We start from the raw sequence: 14,375 nt of genomic DNA, 5'->3' as shown, positions 1-14,375 counted from the left end.
AGCAAACACAGCACATTCCAAAGCTAAAGACTGTTTAATATACTTTTAATTATATAAAAAAATTAAATTAATTAGTCTTTTTTTTTGGAGAAATCCGATGCTAAATTCCCGTTAAAGTAATGTACTGCTTCTCCCAACATAATCACCACCCAATTACCACACTTTTTTCCCTTTAAGGAGCCGTTGTTTCCCTTAATTATTCGCCTTAATTACTTTATTAAAATTATGTTTATTTTATTGATTTTTTTTATTTTTTGAAAAATTAAAGTTATTTTTTTAATAGAGAAAGGGTGAGCTATTTTTTTTAATTTAATTTATTTTTTGAAAAATTAATTTATAGAAAGTAATTTATTTAAATTAAACAATGTGATAGTTAAGGTTAACAAGGGAATTTGCATGCGAGCGCAACTCACCCACTTCCCAAAATCTAACAAGTGGGATCCAGTCTTTCACAGCTATAAATACCAATTCTTTCTTTACATCGTAGCCTCCCTTTCTCTTTCCCTCAAAAACAACTCCGCAAACACCCTTCTTTCGCTTTTCTCTGTTTTCACTTCACTTCTTCTATCTTCTGCCTCTTTCCTTTTTACCAATCAAAGCCTACGCAAAGAACCCTCGACCTATTTACTTTCAGTTTCTTTTTCCCACTCCAGAGACTATAAGTAGACTCATTTTATTGGAACTCTGCAGATTTTTTCGCTTACACAATGGTTGACGTCGACCGGAGGATGGCCGGTCTTAATCCGGCCCATATAGCCGGCCTTCGCCGTCTTTCTGCTCGAGCTGCTGCTCCTTCAGCCGCTTCTTCTCTTCCTACACGTAACGGTCTAGTCTCTTTCTCTTCTCTGGCTGACAAAGTCATAACCCATTTGCGTGACTCTGGTATCCAAGTCCAGCCGGGTCTTTCTGACGCTGAGTTCGCGAGGGCTGAAGCGGAGTTTGGCTTTGCTTTTCCTCCTGATCTTCGCGCTGTACTTTCTGCGGGTTTGCCTGTTGGCCCTGGCTTCCCAGACTGGCGATCATCCGGTGCTCGCCTCCATCTACGTGCGTCGCTTGATCTTCCTATCGCTGCTATCTCATTTCAAATTGCACGCAACACTCTGTGGTCCAAGTCTTGGGGTCCGAGACCATCTGAGCCGGAAAAGGCATTGAGGGTGGCGAGAAATGCGCTGAAGAGAGCTCCGCTTTTGATTCCCATTTTCAACCATTGTTACATTCCCTGTCACCCTTCTTTGGCCGGTAATCCCATCTTTTTCGTCGATGAGAATCGGATCTTCTGCTGCGGTTTGGATCTATCTGATTTTTTCGACCGTGAGTCCCTCTTCCGGAGCTTAGAGTCGGACCCTATACTTCTAAAGAAGCAAAGATCCGTTAGCGAGAAATCGGCCGGGTCTTCAACAAATTATTCACGTAGAAGCTTGGATACGGGTCTAACCAACGGAGCGAGAACCCCGAGATGGGTGGAATTCTGGAGCGACGCTGCAGTTGATCGCCGGAGGCGAAACTCGGCGTATTCATCGTCAGAGTCATCTTCACCAGAGAGGTTTTTCGATATGCCAAGATCGGAGATGCCAAAATGGGTAGATGAGTACATAGAGCAAATAGGGTCGGTTTTGAGAGATGGCGGTTGGGGCGAAACTGACATAGCCGAGATCGTCCACGTGTCAGCATCCGGTTTCTTCGAGGGGGAGATGGTTTTGTTGGACAATCAAGCGGTCCTGGATGCTCTGCTTTTGAAAGCGGATCGGTTCTCCGATTCGCTCAGAAAAGCTGGGTGGAGCTCCGAAGAAGTATCGGACGCGTTAGGATTTGATTTTCGACCAGAGAAGGAAAGGAAACCGGCTAAGAAATTGTCCCCTCAGCTGGTTGAGAAAATTGGGAAAATGGCTGAGTCAGTTTCCCGGTCATAAAGGCCGCATCGAGATTCTTTTTATTTTTATTTTTTTCACATCAAGGCCTCGGGGGTTGTTTTTCTTTTCTTTTTTTTTGAATAGTGAAAATTGAAAACATATGGGGAAACGAGTTGTACTACGAAAGCAATAGTATAAAAATACTTGGAAAAAAAAAAAAGGGGAAGGGTTAAAATTACATGATTGTTCATATGTATAAATAATTTAATGGTGCTTATTAATTAAGTTATAATTATGCTTATTAGCCAATTTATTGTGGAAAATTAAGTGGTTACAGCTCATATTATTCAAGTGGATTTCGTTATGATCGGAGCTTAACTGGCTCAGCATTTTAAATTAAGCATCAGCGCACGTGTGTATCACTTTTTTAATAAAAAGAGCCGTTGATGGGTCCCATGTTTGTGTACTCGGACAGCATTATTATCATTTCGAGACGAGGCTTATCCCTACGGTGTCGTTTGGAACAAGGAAACTATTACTGTTTAAAAGGGAAAAATAGAAAATCTGGAGATGTTGATAGTATCATAAGAGTAAATTCTCTTCTTTTGAGAAAATAGTTGAGTTAAGAGGGGTAACGTGCTGGTTTTTCTTTTTTTATTTTTAGTTCAAAAGAGAGAATTATTGATATTATTATTATGATTTATTAGTAAACATTGGAATGTGGGAAAAAAAGAGATTGGGTCTCCAGAGGAAGAACTGACAGAGGAAACCTTCCCAGCGTTTAGCTTTTAAGAGACAGAACAACGAGGTGTTTGTTTTATTTTTGTGGTTGTGAGTGGGAAAGTGGATTTGTAAGGGAACCCACATGCATCCAAACAAAGTAAGGGACTGCTAGGGATTGGTGTAATTTCAAACAAATTTGATGGCCAAAATTGGAAGGTAATGCAATGAAAAGAGAGGGGTAGGCCAGGGTCCCAATGGAGGTTGCAGTACAAGATGGGATAGTTAAGGAAGGCAAAGGCAGAGGCTTTGGATTTAGAATGGCGATTCTTATTAAACTCGATTTATTATTGATTTAAAAAACAAATGTATAAATTTTTTTTATAAAATTACATGAAATTTATATATTTATATTTTTCAAATCTAAATAAATATTTTCAATTTAGATATGGGGAGAAGGTTGTAGGAAACAAAGTACCACTTGGGGTTATTGATTTTGGCTTGTCAATGCTTATTTTGTAGCACTTGGGGAGGCATCTTTGTGGAGGTCCACATGTGGAGGAAAGTGAACATGGGTGTACGATAAGAGGCAAGATTTTTTATATTCTTTACTTTTATTATTTATTTATTTATTTAAAGATGGGAAATTAGAAAAATTGGGTTTTGAGTCATCAAAATTTAGAGCGAATTAGATTAGATGTTAATCATTTCATTTAGCTTTGGAAATGTCCATATTAATTTTAGCTTTCATGTTAAGTTGGGTCGTTTTGATGTTTGTCTTCCTTTTTCTTTGCTTGTGAATTGTGTAAATCCATGGCATTTTATCCTACCTTTTTACCCTAACTGTGGTAATTCCAAATCCTTTGACCATTGGCATCCGATGAAAAATTATTAATACATGAAAAATGATTATTTTATTATTATATCATGAAAAAATTAACGAGTTAATTTATTAATTTTTTAAAATACATTAAAATATTTATATAATTTAAAAAATCTATTAAAAAATTTTCTATTCATTTTTACTGTTGAAAAAAATATGAAATGTTTAAAATACTCTATTATTTTAGTGTAAAAAGTAATTTTTGGATAAAAAAGTTTCTTATTTTTTAGTGTTAAGGTAAGGATAACAGTGGTTCAAGTTAACAACATGGGAGTTTTAATAGATTTTTCTAAACCACAGCAACATTTTAATATATTTTTTAAAATTAAAAAATTAATTAATTAAAATTTTTATATTATGATAATTAAGTAATAGGGATAATTATAGAAATAGTTATTACGACAATATAATCAATACCTCTTAATCTTCTCAAAATAATGAATAATTTTGTATAAAATAGTTTCTAAAATAAAATTGATAGATAAAAAGTATCATTTAGTGATAATTTTACCCTCCTAAAAATTCTTAAAATCATTTAATTTATAAAAAATATTAATTAAAATTATTTATTTAATATGAATTCCACATGTTTTACTTAACAAAGAAGTTGTATTGAATGATGTACAAAGAAACTGATAGCATTGATATTCAATATATTACTCTAAACATATCCATAAATCAAATCTCAACCGAATTTGTACCTAATGGCATTTTATTTTTATTTTTTTTCCAAATATTATACATTAAAAGAAGAAATCATGAGAATAAAAGGGTTGTTGTTGAAAATTCCCTTTAGATGGGAAACCCAGGTGGGTACATGCTCATCTATGATCCATCCACTTACCAAATCTTATAAATAAAAGATCACGCAAACATATAATTTGATCTTTAATTAAATGAAAAGTTTTGTTTAATATTTAAAAATTGTTTAATAAGTATTAGACAAATAGGGAATACTAAATTGAATCAGAAAAGGTTAATTAGAGTCAGATTTAAATATCGACTAGATAAAAGTTATTTAATAAGATGATAAATTATACACCTTATAGATCACCCGGGAGGACTTCGATAAATGTTAAAGTGATTAAATTTCTACAGAACAAATCAAAAACATGAAAAAAACTTTTTTCAGTTCCATGAATAGTAACAATTATTTTATAAAAAATTATTTCATTACGACTTCAATAGATGTCTTTAATTAAATCACTGTCTATGAGTCGTAGGCTCATTCTTCAACAGGCACAAAGTTAGAGTCTCATTTTTCTGTAATCATACAAGTTTTAAATTTTACGTTTAGATTTGACGCTTTAATCTGGTTAGTTATTAATATTTAATAAATCATAAATTTTATAAAGTATAACTATTTAATTTTAAAAAATTAAATTAAGTTTAAATAATTATATATTTGTAAAACTTTTTATATAAAATTTAAAGGCGAAATTATAAATAGGTCATAGAAAATCACCAAGTACCCAATTAGCATGCATGATTAGAATGAGTCTATAGGATGCCAACTTTCTGACGGATTCGTCTTTCCCCCAAAAATGGGGAATTCCATGTTGAATGATAAAAAAGAAACCAGCAGTAGTAAAGAAGCATGCAGAATCCCAAGCTCAGGCAATTAATGCTACAAACGGTCACTGCCACCGCACCGCCACCACCTGAACGTGATAGTCACTTGTCACATGCAATTTCCACCGTGACTTCACATTCATCACGTGCCCACTCCATCCCTTCTTAGCCCTTTTACCTCTGCCGTATATCTACGTGCAGTCCACCGCGTTAACCTGGATTTTCCTTCCCTCTTCAACTTTTAATATGGGTATGGGCTCTCTCCCCTTCACTAACAGTCATGTCTCCGAATCCAAAGACAAACAAAGGGGCCCACATTGTAACCATGAGATTTAAATTTAAATCAACCTAAAATCTTCATTTAATCATGTTTATAATCACACCAGGAGATAACGATGAACATTTGGTGAATTTAGTTTTGAACTAAATGGAATGATTTGAAAATTAAAATTTAAATATTTATAAAAATTAAATCGAGTTGAATTAGAAAAATATTAATTTAAATTAGAGTATTCCATGTTCGGTTAGAATATAATTTTTATATATTATCAATGAAAATATAATATTTTTAATGAACTGATTTAATTTTACTATTTTTTTATAAAAAAATAATCAAATTAAAATAAATAAATTTTTTAAAAATTAAAATCAAACTGAACTAAAAAAATTATAAAATTAAATTAAAATTTCAAATCAATTTAATTTAATTCATTAATTTTATTTGAACCAAATACTGCGCCACCCAGCACCCTATTAATACATTATACGATGGGTGAAAGATTGATTGGAAATTTGTCTCCAGTGGTGGAGGAGGTGGTGGTAGGGGCCTATCATATCCTTAGCAGGGTCGCCCAAATGGCAAAGAAGTGTTGGTGGTGGCACGCCAAAGGGAGACAATTAATGGTAGCACTTGGTGTTGTGTGTACCAAAATGTGGTAGATAAGGGTAATGTGATTGAGATCTCAAGTTGGGTGCTCTCAAAAATAATAATTTGGGATTGTGACTTTACCTTGAACTGAAGAGGAGGGGTGACTTTGAGATTATTTGCTCGGAAGTCGTAACATTATTGGTGGGGAAGTGTTAAATTTGTCAAAGGAGCTACCATGTGTGGCCCAGGACCTTGGTCCCCTCTCTAACCCCTCCTCCCTAAAGGCACCAACATTTGACAGAAGCTCAATAATTGCTACTACGCTGATCGTTTATGGGCTACGTCAAGACTCATGGCTTTTTCTGAAATGGGCTACTTTGGGATGTTTCAGTTTTGGACAAAATCTTGCTTATTTCTGAATCCTCTATCTGTTCCTGCTTCAGGAATTCCATAGCTGTAATATATTATACTTCATGTGCAGGTCGTTAAACAATTTATGTGCTCACCAAGTGTGAATTCAGTCTTTTCCCATACTCGACGGTTCTGATTGAGCCCTCGAATTCGAGACCTTTTACCAGTGAAGACGACTATAATAGCACCATTAAGCTAAAACTAATTGGTCAGATATAGATTTGTTGGGCGTCCCAAGTGCGACAAAATTAGAAAGATTAAGAGAAGAAATGAAGAAAGTTCCTTCCTTTAACAAGACTATTGATGATTTGTGAATGAGTGAAAGTTACAATACATGTTTCCAGGTTTCACAAACAATTGTACTAATTTTGCAAGTATGGTGTAATGCTCTGTACTCGGGTAAAGCTTTGCTTCAACAAAATGCAGCAGATTTACATTGCTCCAGTGCACCTAATAAATGCTGTACAACTTCCTTGGCGACTTGGAAAAAGATGAACTTCAGATCACACCGATCTAAGCAGTTCACTTTCTCCCTTCTCTTTAATCTTCGGAGAGGATCTCATCACCTTAACTCGAAATTTTGCCTGTACATGGATGCTCAAAATAGTTTATGTTTAATGCTCAAACTCATTTAAAATGATGATAATAATAACAACTGCTTTGATGACAATGTAACAAAGGAAAGAAGATATCATTCAAGGTAGGAGCGGTATTGGCTAGGATCGGTTTCATGAGATTACTTAGTTGGATAATGTGGATGAAATTCAGATGTATACTAGTGCAAAAATCCAACTCCAAAAGAAAAGCCATCTACTGCTTGGTAAAACAATAAAAATTCATGAATTATCCAGTGCAAGGATTTTATTCTCACCTTCTCATCTGAACCAAACTCAATTACATCTGACGGGTGAAATCGAGTCGGAAAGTTTGGTGGCACCCTACACCGTCTCTCTCCCTTGCTGCAATGTAATGAGAGTAGTGTCTTTGAGAACAGTTCCATAACAATATTTGTATGGAGAAATCTGCATTTGCCCATAACTTACTGTGTGATAAAGGTGCCATGTTTGCTCCCCAAATCAATTAGGTAAAATGCACCATTTTTATAGCTAATACGAGCATGCATATTGGAGACCTGAAAAATAATAAGATACATACATCATAACTAAACTTCATGACCTTCCATGCCGTAATTATAAGGTTTATCCAAGTTAATCGAGTTGAATATGTAATAAATCAGTTGGCCAAAATTACCTGTGATGAGGGTAACACTATAGTTCTTCCAGGAAAATCTTCATGTGATACATTCCTGCAATTACCATCACACGCTTAAATAAGTTTCATCATAGATGAGATCAGAAAGATAATGAACTTATCCACATTGTAAATATGACTCATCAAGAATAAACTTGAAATATTAAAACATACCCAACCATACAGGGTGTATTCTCGTCCCTACTTAAACAGATAGGTTCTGAAGCAACGATCTCATGTCCACACGGTAAAAGAAACCACCTATCAAACAAATGAGATAGATATTGAAACATAGAGACAAAAGGCAGGTGGGTGAAGTATATATATGAACTATGAAGAGCACGATACATACTCTCCATCAAGAGCACGCTCCAAGGCGTCATCATTTTCAAACCATGTCCGTAGTTGGTCGCTGGCCTAAAGAATTTTCAGCCATATATTAAGATTGCAGAGCACATTAGAATCTTGTAGTTTTCAATGTAAAATGCAATCAGCAAAATAGAAAAATGGAGACTGCATCACAGGAGCAACATACTTTGTCTGAGAGTCTGCAACATTGGGACCTCCCTTCAAGTTTTGAGCTGCAAAATAAAATCAAGTTTTCTCATTTAACTAAAATAAATGTCGGAAGAAGGTAAGAGTAATAACTCACACATAAAAGCTGCTAAGCACAAGGAAATAGGGTTCTTGACATCTAACCTATTACCACCTAAGACCCAACTGAGCATTAAAGGCATTGCTAAGTCAATAAAAAATCTCCCACCAACTCTTCCTGGATGTGGTATCCGAAGCTTTGTCAAAAACTGAAAAGCCATGTCAAAAAGTCAAGCTATCATAATTTTCCATGGAAAAAAATTCAACTGTTTCTTTATTTCTATCCCACTATTTAGTTTTAGCATCTGAAGTCAACAAGAGATGCCTACCGACAGTGGACCAAGGCCAACACCCAAATAGGCCTTATAAGTTGAAGCCATCATTGCAGCCATTCTTGCCATTCCATGGATGACGGCAACTCGAATTCTTCTAGCACTCTCATAGCTGGCAAGAAAATTTGGAAGCATTAATCAACAATTGAGAATAAAAGTAGGAAAAACAAAAATAGCCAAATCTATAAACTCCACATTGGCTAGAATTCAGAGTAAAATTCTAATAAAGCTTGGATAAGCAAGTTCAGCAAGTAGCAAATTTCTGTATTGTATGTCCTGGGTTTGTTCTAATCAGTGGGTGCCGCAAAAAAAGAGAGTCAATTGCCATAAGCAATAAAGGAAGAAACTCAAAGAACAACAGGATAAACTAGTTCCTTCCAAAAGTGATGTTAATTCCCATAGCATACCCATGACATATCAATACCTTGTTCATAGATGCTTTACATACAAGAATCAAGGAGATGAATTTCAGAAAATACTATCCAAGATAGTTTCTCAGCATGAAACAGCCAGATCCTAAGGCTGAATCACCAATTCCCTATAAGTGCTCAAATTTTAAGGATGGGTAAACCTTTCATGATTAGGGAATACTCATTAGCAGAGGTGTTGGAAAGAAATCCCGGGTTGAGACTTCTGAAAGTGTGCCTAGGCACTATATAAAATTAAAATCTCCAGCCTTAACCCAGACATGTCGGGGAAAAACCCCACCAAGCCTTGTGGTTCCCTGTGCCTGTGAACAGGTCTACCTACCGGTAATGCTCACTTAGGTTCCCTGCACAGGCAAACAGAACAATACCCATGTATTCTTTAAGTAACTCACTCTTTTGGTGATCGTTTAGGGTCCAGCCATTCAGCTTAGCACAACAAAACGCCATTATCTCAAATTTGTGAGATGCCTCTCAACTGATAACAGTAGATTATTTATTTTTCGAGCTTTTCCCTCTCTTATGCCAGCTCATGATTACAACCTCAAAAACGAATTTTCCGTTAGTTTACTTGGTATACAATAATTACTTTACCTCCTTAGGGATGAAACAACATCAACGGGTGTTCCTGATACAATGCTTTGTTCCCATGCCTTATCAAGCTCCAATGCAAGTTGATAACCATCCTGTCACAAAGAAATACATAGTTCATTGAAATTTCAACACAATATAATTTTGTAGGTATGCGGCTATGCCATTTTGAGCGTCTTCTATTAAGGTACATTTATTTATGTAATAGTTTGAATGTATGAGGATGTACAGTAAAGAAATTTAAAACAAACCAATTCTAAAAAATTCAGGAAGTGTAAAGGGTATATTGGAATTGGAGTAAGCAGAAGTCACTTACAAGTTATGATCCTAGCTGTTATATGTAGAATAAAAATCATAACATAGCATCATTCGAAATCCCAAATGCTTTAAAAGTGATAACATCAAAGAAGATAAAAGAGAAAAGAAAGCAAAGTAATACCTCAATGGCCATGCAACCCCCTTGACCCATATTTGGCTGCATGGCATGGACTGAATCTCCAAGCAAGGTCACACGACCTCTTCCCCATGTGAATATGGGTTCTCTATCATATATGTCACGTCGAAGAATTGCATCTTCTTCTGTGGTAAGTATCAAATCTATTACATCGTCACACCAACCCTTAAATATTTGTAGCAGCCTTTCCTTTTTACCTGCAAAAGAATGAAAAAGAAAAGTTGGCAATTGTGGAAAAAGGTATAATAAAATTTTGTTTTCAGGAATATCAAGACTAAGTGCAACTCCAAAGAATTTAAACTCCGATACTCCCTCTCCCTCTCCCTCTCCCTCTCTCTCTCTCTCTCTATATATATATATATATATATATATATATATCTCACAACATCTACACCTAAGTGAACTTTGTTTACAACATTGGTTGTTTATCATCCCAAGTATATCTTCACTGCCATGACCACCCCCTTTTAACTTAACATTTCTCGGTAGATAATTACATCAACAAAATGATCGAATCGATCTAATTCCAAGATCACGAAACTATATTTAACATAAATTTAAAGAGTCACAGAATGTCCATCCGGGAGAATATAATGAATCTAAAGCATCTGAAGAGTATTACCATTGGGTCTATCCATGCCACCAGATGGTTCATTGTGAAATGCATACCACTGCATCTTCCCACCACCCACATCTGAAGAAACAAAGTATTGTTTATGGCCCAAAAATACTCGATACCTTCAGAAGAAAAGTTTTTGAGTCAGCGTCTATGCAAAATTCAATCCAATTAATAGAGAAAAAAAACACACATCAACTTTGGACAAGGAAGCCTGTCTATAAAATCAATTAGCGAAGATGGAAAGAGTTGGTGGAGCATACCCCACAGACTCAATATCAACAGGCACAAAATCTGCAATGCCAGTATAACAAGTGTAGCCTGAATATGTGGCTTCCTTAGGCCCAAACAAATTCTTCCTTACCTATGCGCAAGTCAAAACATTATGAGAATCTTCAAGACCACGCTATGATCCATATTTGAGACATGATAGACCATGCACCAGCAAGAAAAAGTTCAGAAGCATTTACTGATATCATTCAACAGATAATATGTGTATATATATATATATATATATGTATGTATGTATGTATATATATATGTATATATATGCCAAAAGAAATTGATTTATACCTTGGACCGTATTCCATCAGCACCAACTAGGAGATCACCTTCATAATGCTTTCCATTCTCAAGCATCACGGTGACCTAAACTTGCAATTTGCAAAAGTACAGTTGAAGTCATTATAGAAGTTGAAAAAACAATATCAGCAGAAAAAACCATGAAGCAGAGAATTTTAGTCAGGGATAAAATAACAGCAAGAAACTTCGTAAATCATACATCCTCTGAGGAAAGGTGATTTTAGAAAAGGACAATTTTCAACCAATCAACTGATTATATTACCTTATTTCCATGATCTTCGAAACTAACAACATTACTTTCATTGAGAATCACATCTTCTCCAACAGCCCGAGCTAGGATTTGTTGCAAAGTCATCCGGCTAATAACTCTTGTGACTGGAAGCCCTCGTTCTGCTGCAGGGGTGAAGGTGTCAAACTTGACGTACCTGATAACCAACTAACTTATCATTTGATGTGATTGGATACTAACCTTTTTGTACAGGAAAGACTAGCAAAAACAATGATTTTCTGAAATATCTGTATTTTTGAAAGTTATATTAGACCATTGTTCTTGATGTCTAAGTAATGATCAACCTCTCTAGCATAACTAATTAATTATTAGTATCAAAATAAAAGTAATTTCAGTTGGCTAGGCAATTGGCAATTGATATATTAATAGTTTGAATTTCATTTATTATTGCTTTTGCTATTTGGTAATTAGCTAGGCTTAAAATCTTTCTGCTACATTTTAGTACCAAATTTTGTAAATGAAAACGGCAATGATTTTGATCTTCCATATTATATACATAAGTGACCACCTAGAAGACCAATAGACAATATTATATAACAAAATTCCAAATTAGGAAATCGTTACCAATCTCTGATACTTGTTTATCAAAAACTCTCTGATGCAACACTCCAAAATTGCATACTCTCTTTTCGTCCTACAAATTGATTAGCCTTTGCCACAAACCATATTAGAGCTTAACAACTTGGTAATTACCTCATAGCCTCACAGGCATCACATGCCACTCAACAGATACAAATTATACCATACAAAATTAAAAGCTAGATCATACAATTGCTTGTATTCTGAAGCAGCCCAAGTAAAGGAACACACCACATCCATGCCACCAGCTGCAAATTAAACTAACAAAATACTTGCACAACTAAAGATCAAAAAGTTTTGGCAACTTCTGTTGACATACACACCATCACCATCTACCATACCTCAAAAAATTTGAACATAATAACATGTCTCTTATTCATTAAGACAATCATCAACTTCAAACGGCCACATATTCAAAAATTAAATACAAAGATATTTCAGAATTAATAACAAAAAAGGGACAGAATTGATAAATTTGAGAACAACTTACCAAGAACCAGAAACCCCATCAACAAGCCCATTAATCCTATCACCAGTGATACACCCAGCTTTCATAACCTCTTCAGCAACCTCTAAATCAATAGCCTCCAAAGCAGCTAAAGCATTGCTCTGTACCTGAATTGGACCCCTGTATTGCCCTTCTCCTCTTATTGCACTCATATCCTTCTCAAAAACCAACACCTCAAATCCCTTCCTTTTAGCTGCCAACGCAAAAACCAGCCCGCCAATCCCACCCCCAGCAACAAGAACCCGCAATTTCCTTTTATCTGATGGTTTCCCATTTGATTCGGTCACAGTAGGTAACTCGGTAACTGCAGCTCTCACTTGCGCTAATTTCTTGTTTTGGTCACTCTTCCTGCTTTTGAGGAAGAAATTACAGTGAGCAAAAGACGACAATTCCACTGAGGAGCTGTTAAAGACCGGAAAAGGGAAATGGGTTCTTGGAAAAACGGAAGATGAAGGGTTAATTGAGTTGCAAAACAAAGCAGAAGATGCCATTACTGTCAAAAAAGATAAATTTGAGTTGGATTTCAGATGAAAATGCTAATGAACTGGTTGCTGTGGACAGAGAGCAGGAAAAGAAGAGAAAAAACAGAGAAATTGACTAGCAGCAGAAGAATTGCTGAATTTAATTCATGGGTTAGACTAAATGGATATAAAACCAATCCATGAACATCAAGCAACCTATGAGGAACACCAATCATGGAAATCCCTGAGCCATGTGGCAGCTCCTCAGGAAATATCTTTGACACGCGTTAAGGTTTATGTGGTCGTTTCTCGCTTCAAAAAAATAAAATAATATTTAACGGACAAAATATAAAAATTTAAAAAATTGAAAAAAGGCCATTCACTACTCTTTTGCGTGCTCGGTGGAAGCACTGGGACTTCAAATCATGGGATTTTTTGTTTTGTGGAAATTTATTAGTAGAATTAACTATTTAATTGCTTAATTTTAAAAATATATTAAATAATTTTATATCTTTTTTAAAAAAGTTATTTATATGATATTTTCAATTATTTAAGTAAAAAATTTTCAATTTCTAATTAATATTTATAATTATAATATAATTAGTTAAATTTTAATCAAAATAATAATTATTTAATTTTTATAATCATTTAAAAGAATTAAATAATTAATAGTAAAAAACAGTTATTATTTAATATTTTATGAAAATAAAAAAAATTAAATAATTATTTTTGCTAAAGTAAAATTAAATAGTATTTATTTTCTTTACTTTCAATAAAATGTTTAAATGTTTTCTCGCTACCTATTTAATTAAAGATATTTTAAGAAAGCGAATATGATTTAGGATAAATATGCGATCGATTGCTTTAAAATTAAATTAAATTAAATAAATTAAAAATTAAAATTTTGATTTTTATAAAATTTAAATTAATTTTAATTAAAAATTAAATCGATTAGAATCAATTTAATTTGATTTGATTCTATTCGATTTGGTCGGTTTGAATTTTTAATATATTTTTTATGTTTTATCTTTAAATTTTAATATTTTAAAATTTAATTAAAATATTTTAATTTTAATATTATTTAAACTCTCAATATTATTAAAAATAATATACTATTATTGATTCGCTTTGATTTTTTATTTTTTTATTAAAATTAAATCGAACTGAAATAATTAAAATTTTTAAAATTAAAAATTAAATTAAATTAAAATAAATAAAAAATAAATTAAATTTTAAAATTAATTCGATTTGATTAATTTTTTCAATTTAAATTGAACACTGCTCACCTTTAATATAATCCATTCAACAAACAATCGATAAACTTATTAATTTTTAAAAATTAAATTTATTAAAAGTTTTAAATAAATCTGCCGATCAGTGATTAATTAT

The 14,375-nt window shown here is 33.9% G+C and overlaps 2 protein-coding genes across 2 annotated transcripts; one reads left to right on the top strand and one right to left on the bottom strand.

Annotated features, from left to right (window-relative positions):
• The first annotated feature begins 475 nt into the window (after window positions 1-475).
• On the top strand, window positions 476-2,159 carry LOC110629442. The gene has a single exon (XM_021776414.2). The coding sequence runs from the start codon at window positions 708-710 to the stop codon at window positions 1,908-1,910; it is 1,203 nt and encodes a 400-aa protein (XP_021632106.1). The 5' UTR covers window positions 476-707; the 3' UTR covers window positions 1,911-2,159.
• Window positions 2,160-6,574: 4,415 nt separating this feature from the next.
• Window positions 6,575-13,275, bottom strand: LOC110630126 (zeaxanthin epoxidase, chloroplastic). Its single transcript, XM_021777452.2, has 16 exons — window positions 12,508-13,275; window positions 11,412-11,574; window positions 11,141-11,215; window positions 10,831-10,931; window positions 10,574-10,689; window positions 9,937-10,148; window positions 9,501-9,592; window positions 8,479-8,593; window positions 8,255-8,358; window positions 8,091-8,136; window positions 7,908-7,972; window positions 7,730-7,816; window positions 7,556-7,610; window positions 7,348-7,436; window positions 7,176-7,263; window positions 6,575-6,888 (listed from the first exon to the last, which is right to left on the bottom strand). The coding sequence occupies exons 1-16, from the start codon at window positions 13,014-13,016 to the stop codon at window positions 6,808-6,810; spliced, it is 1,998 nt and encodes a 665-aa protein (XP_021633144.1). The 5' UTR covers window positions 13,017-13,275; the 3' UTR covers window positions 6,575-6,807.
• Between the last annotated feature and the right edge of the window lie 1,100 nt (window positions 13,276-14,375).

Source organism: Manihot esculenta, chromosome 13, assembly GCF_001659605.2.
Source record: "Manihot esculenta cultivar AM560-2 chromosome 13, M.esculenta_v8, whole genome shotgun sequence".
Taxonomy (NCBI): domain Eukaryota; kingdom Viridiplantae; phylum Streptophyta; class Magnoliopsida; order Malpighiales; family Euphorbiaceae; genus Manihot; species Manihot esculenta.
Note: the sequence above shows the minus strand (reverse complement) of the source record. Positions and strands in the feature narration are given on the sequence as shown.

What these genes read in the sequence shown, in the direction of transcription:
- LOC110629442 (XM_021776414.2), top strand. Translation starts at nt 708, where the DNA reads ATGGTTGACGTCGACCGGAGGATGGCCGGTCTTAATCCGGCCCATATA.
- LOC110630126 (XM_021777452.2), bottom strand. Translation starts at nt 13,016, where the DNA reads ATGGCATCTTCTGCTTTGTTTTGCAACTCAATTAACCCTTCATCTTCC. An exon ending in TCGAAGATCATGGAAATAAG is followed by an intron (nt 11,216 to 11,411) that starts GTAATATAATCA and finishes TTGCAAGTTTAG; the next exon opens with GTCACCGTGATGCTTGAGAA. An exon ending in CTGATGGAATACGGTCCAAG is followed by an intron (nt 10,932 to 11,140) that starts GTATAAATCAAT and finishes ACTTGCGCATAG; the next exon opens with GTAAGGAAGAATTTGTTTGG.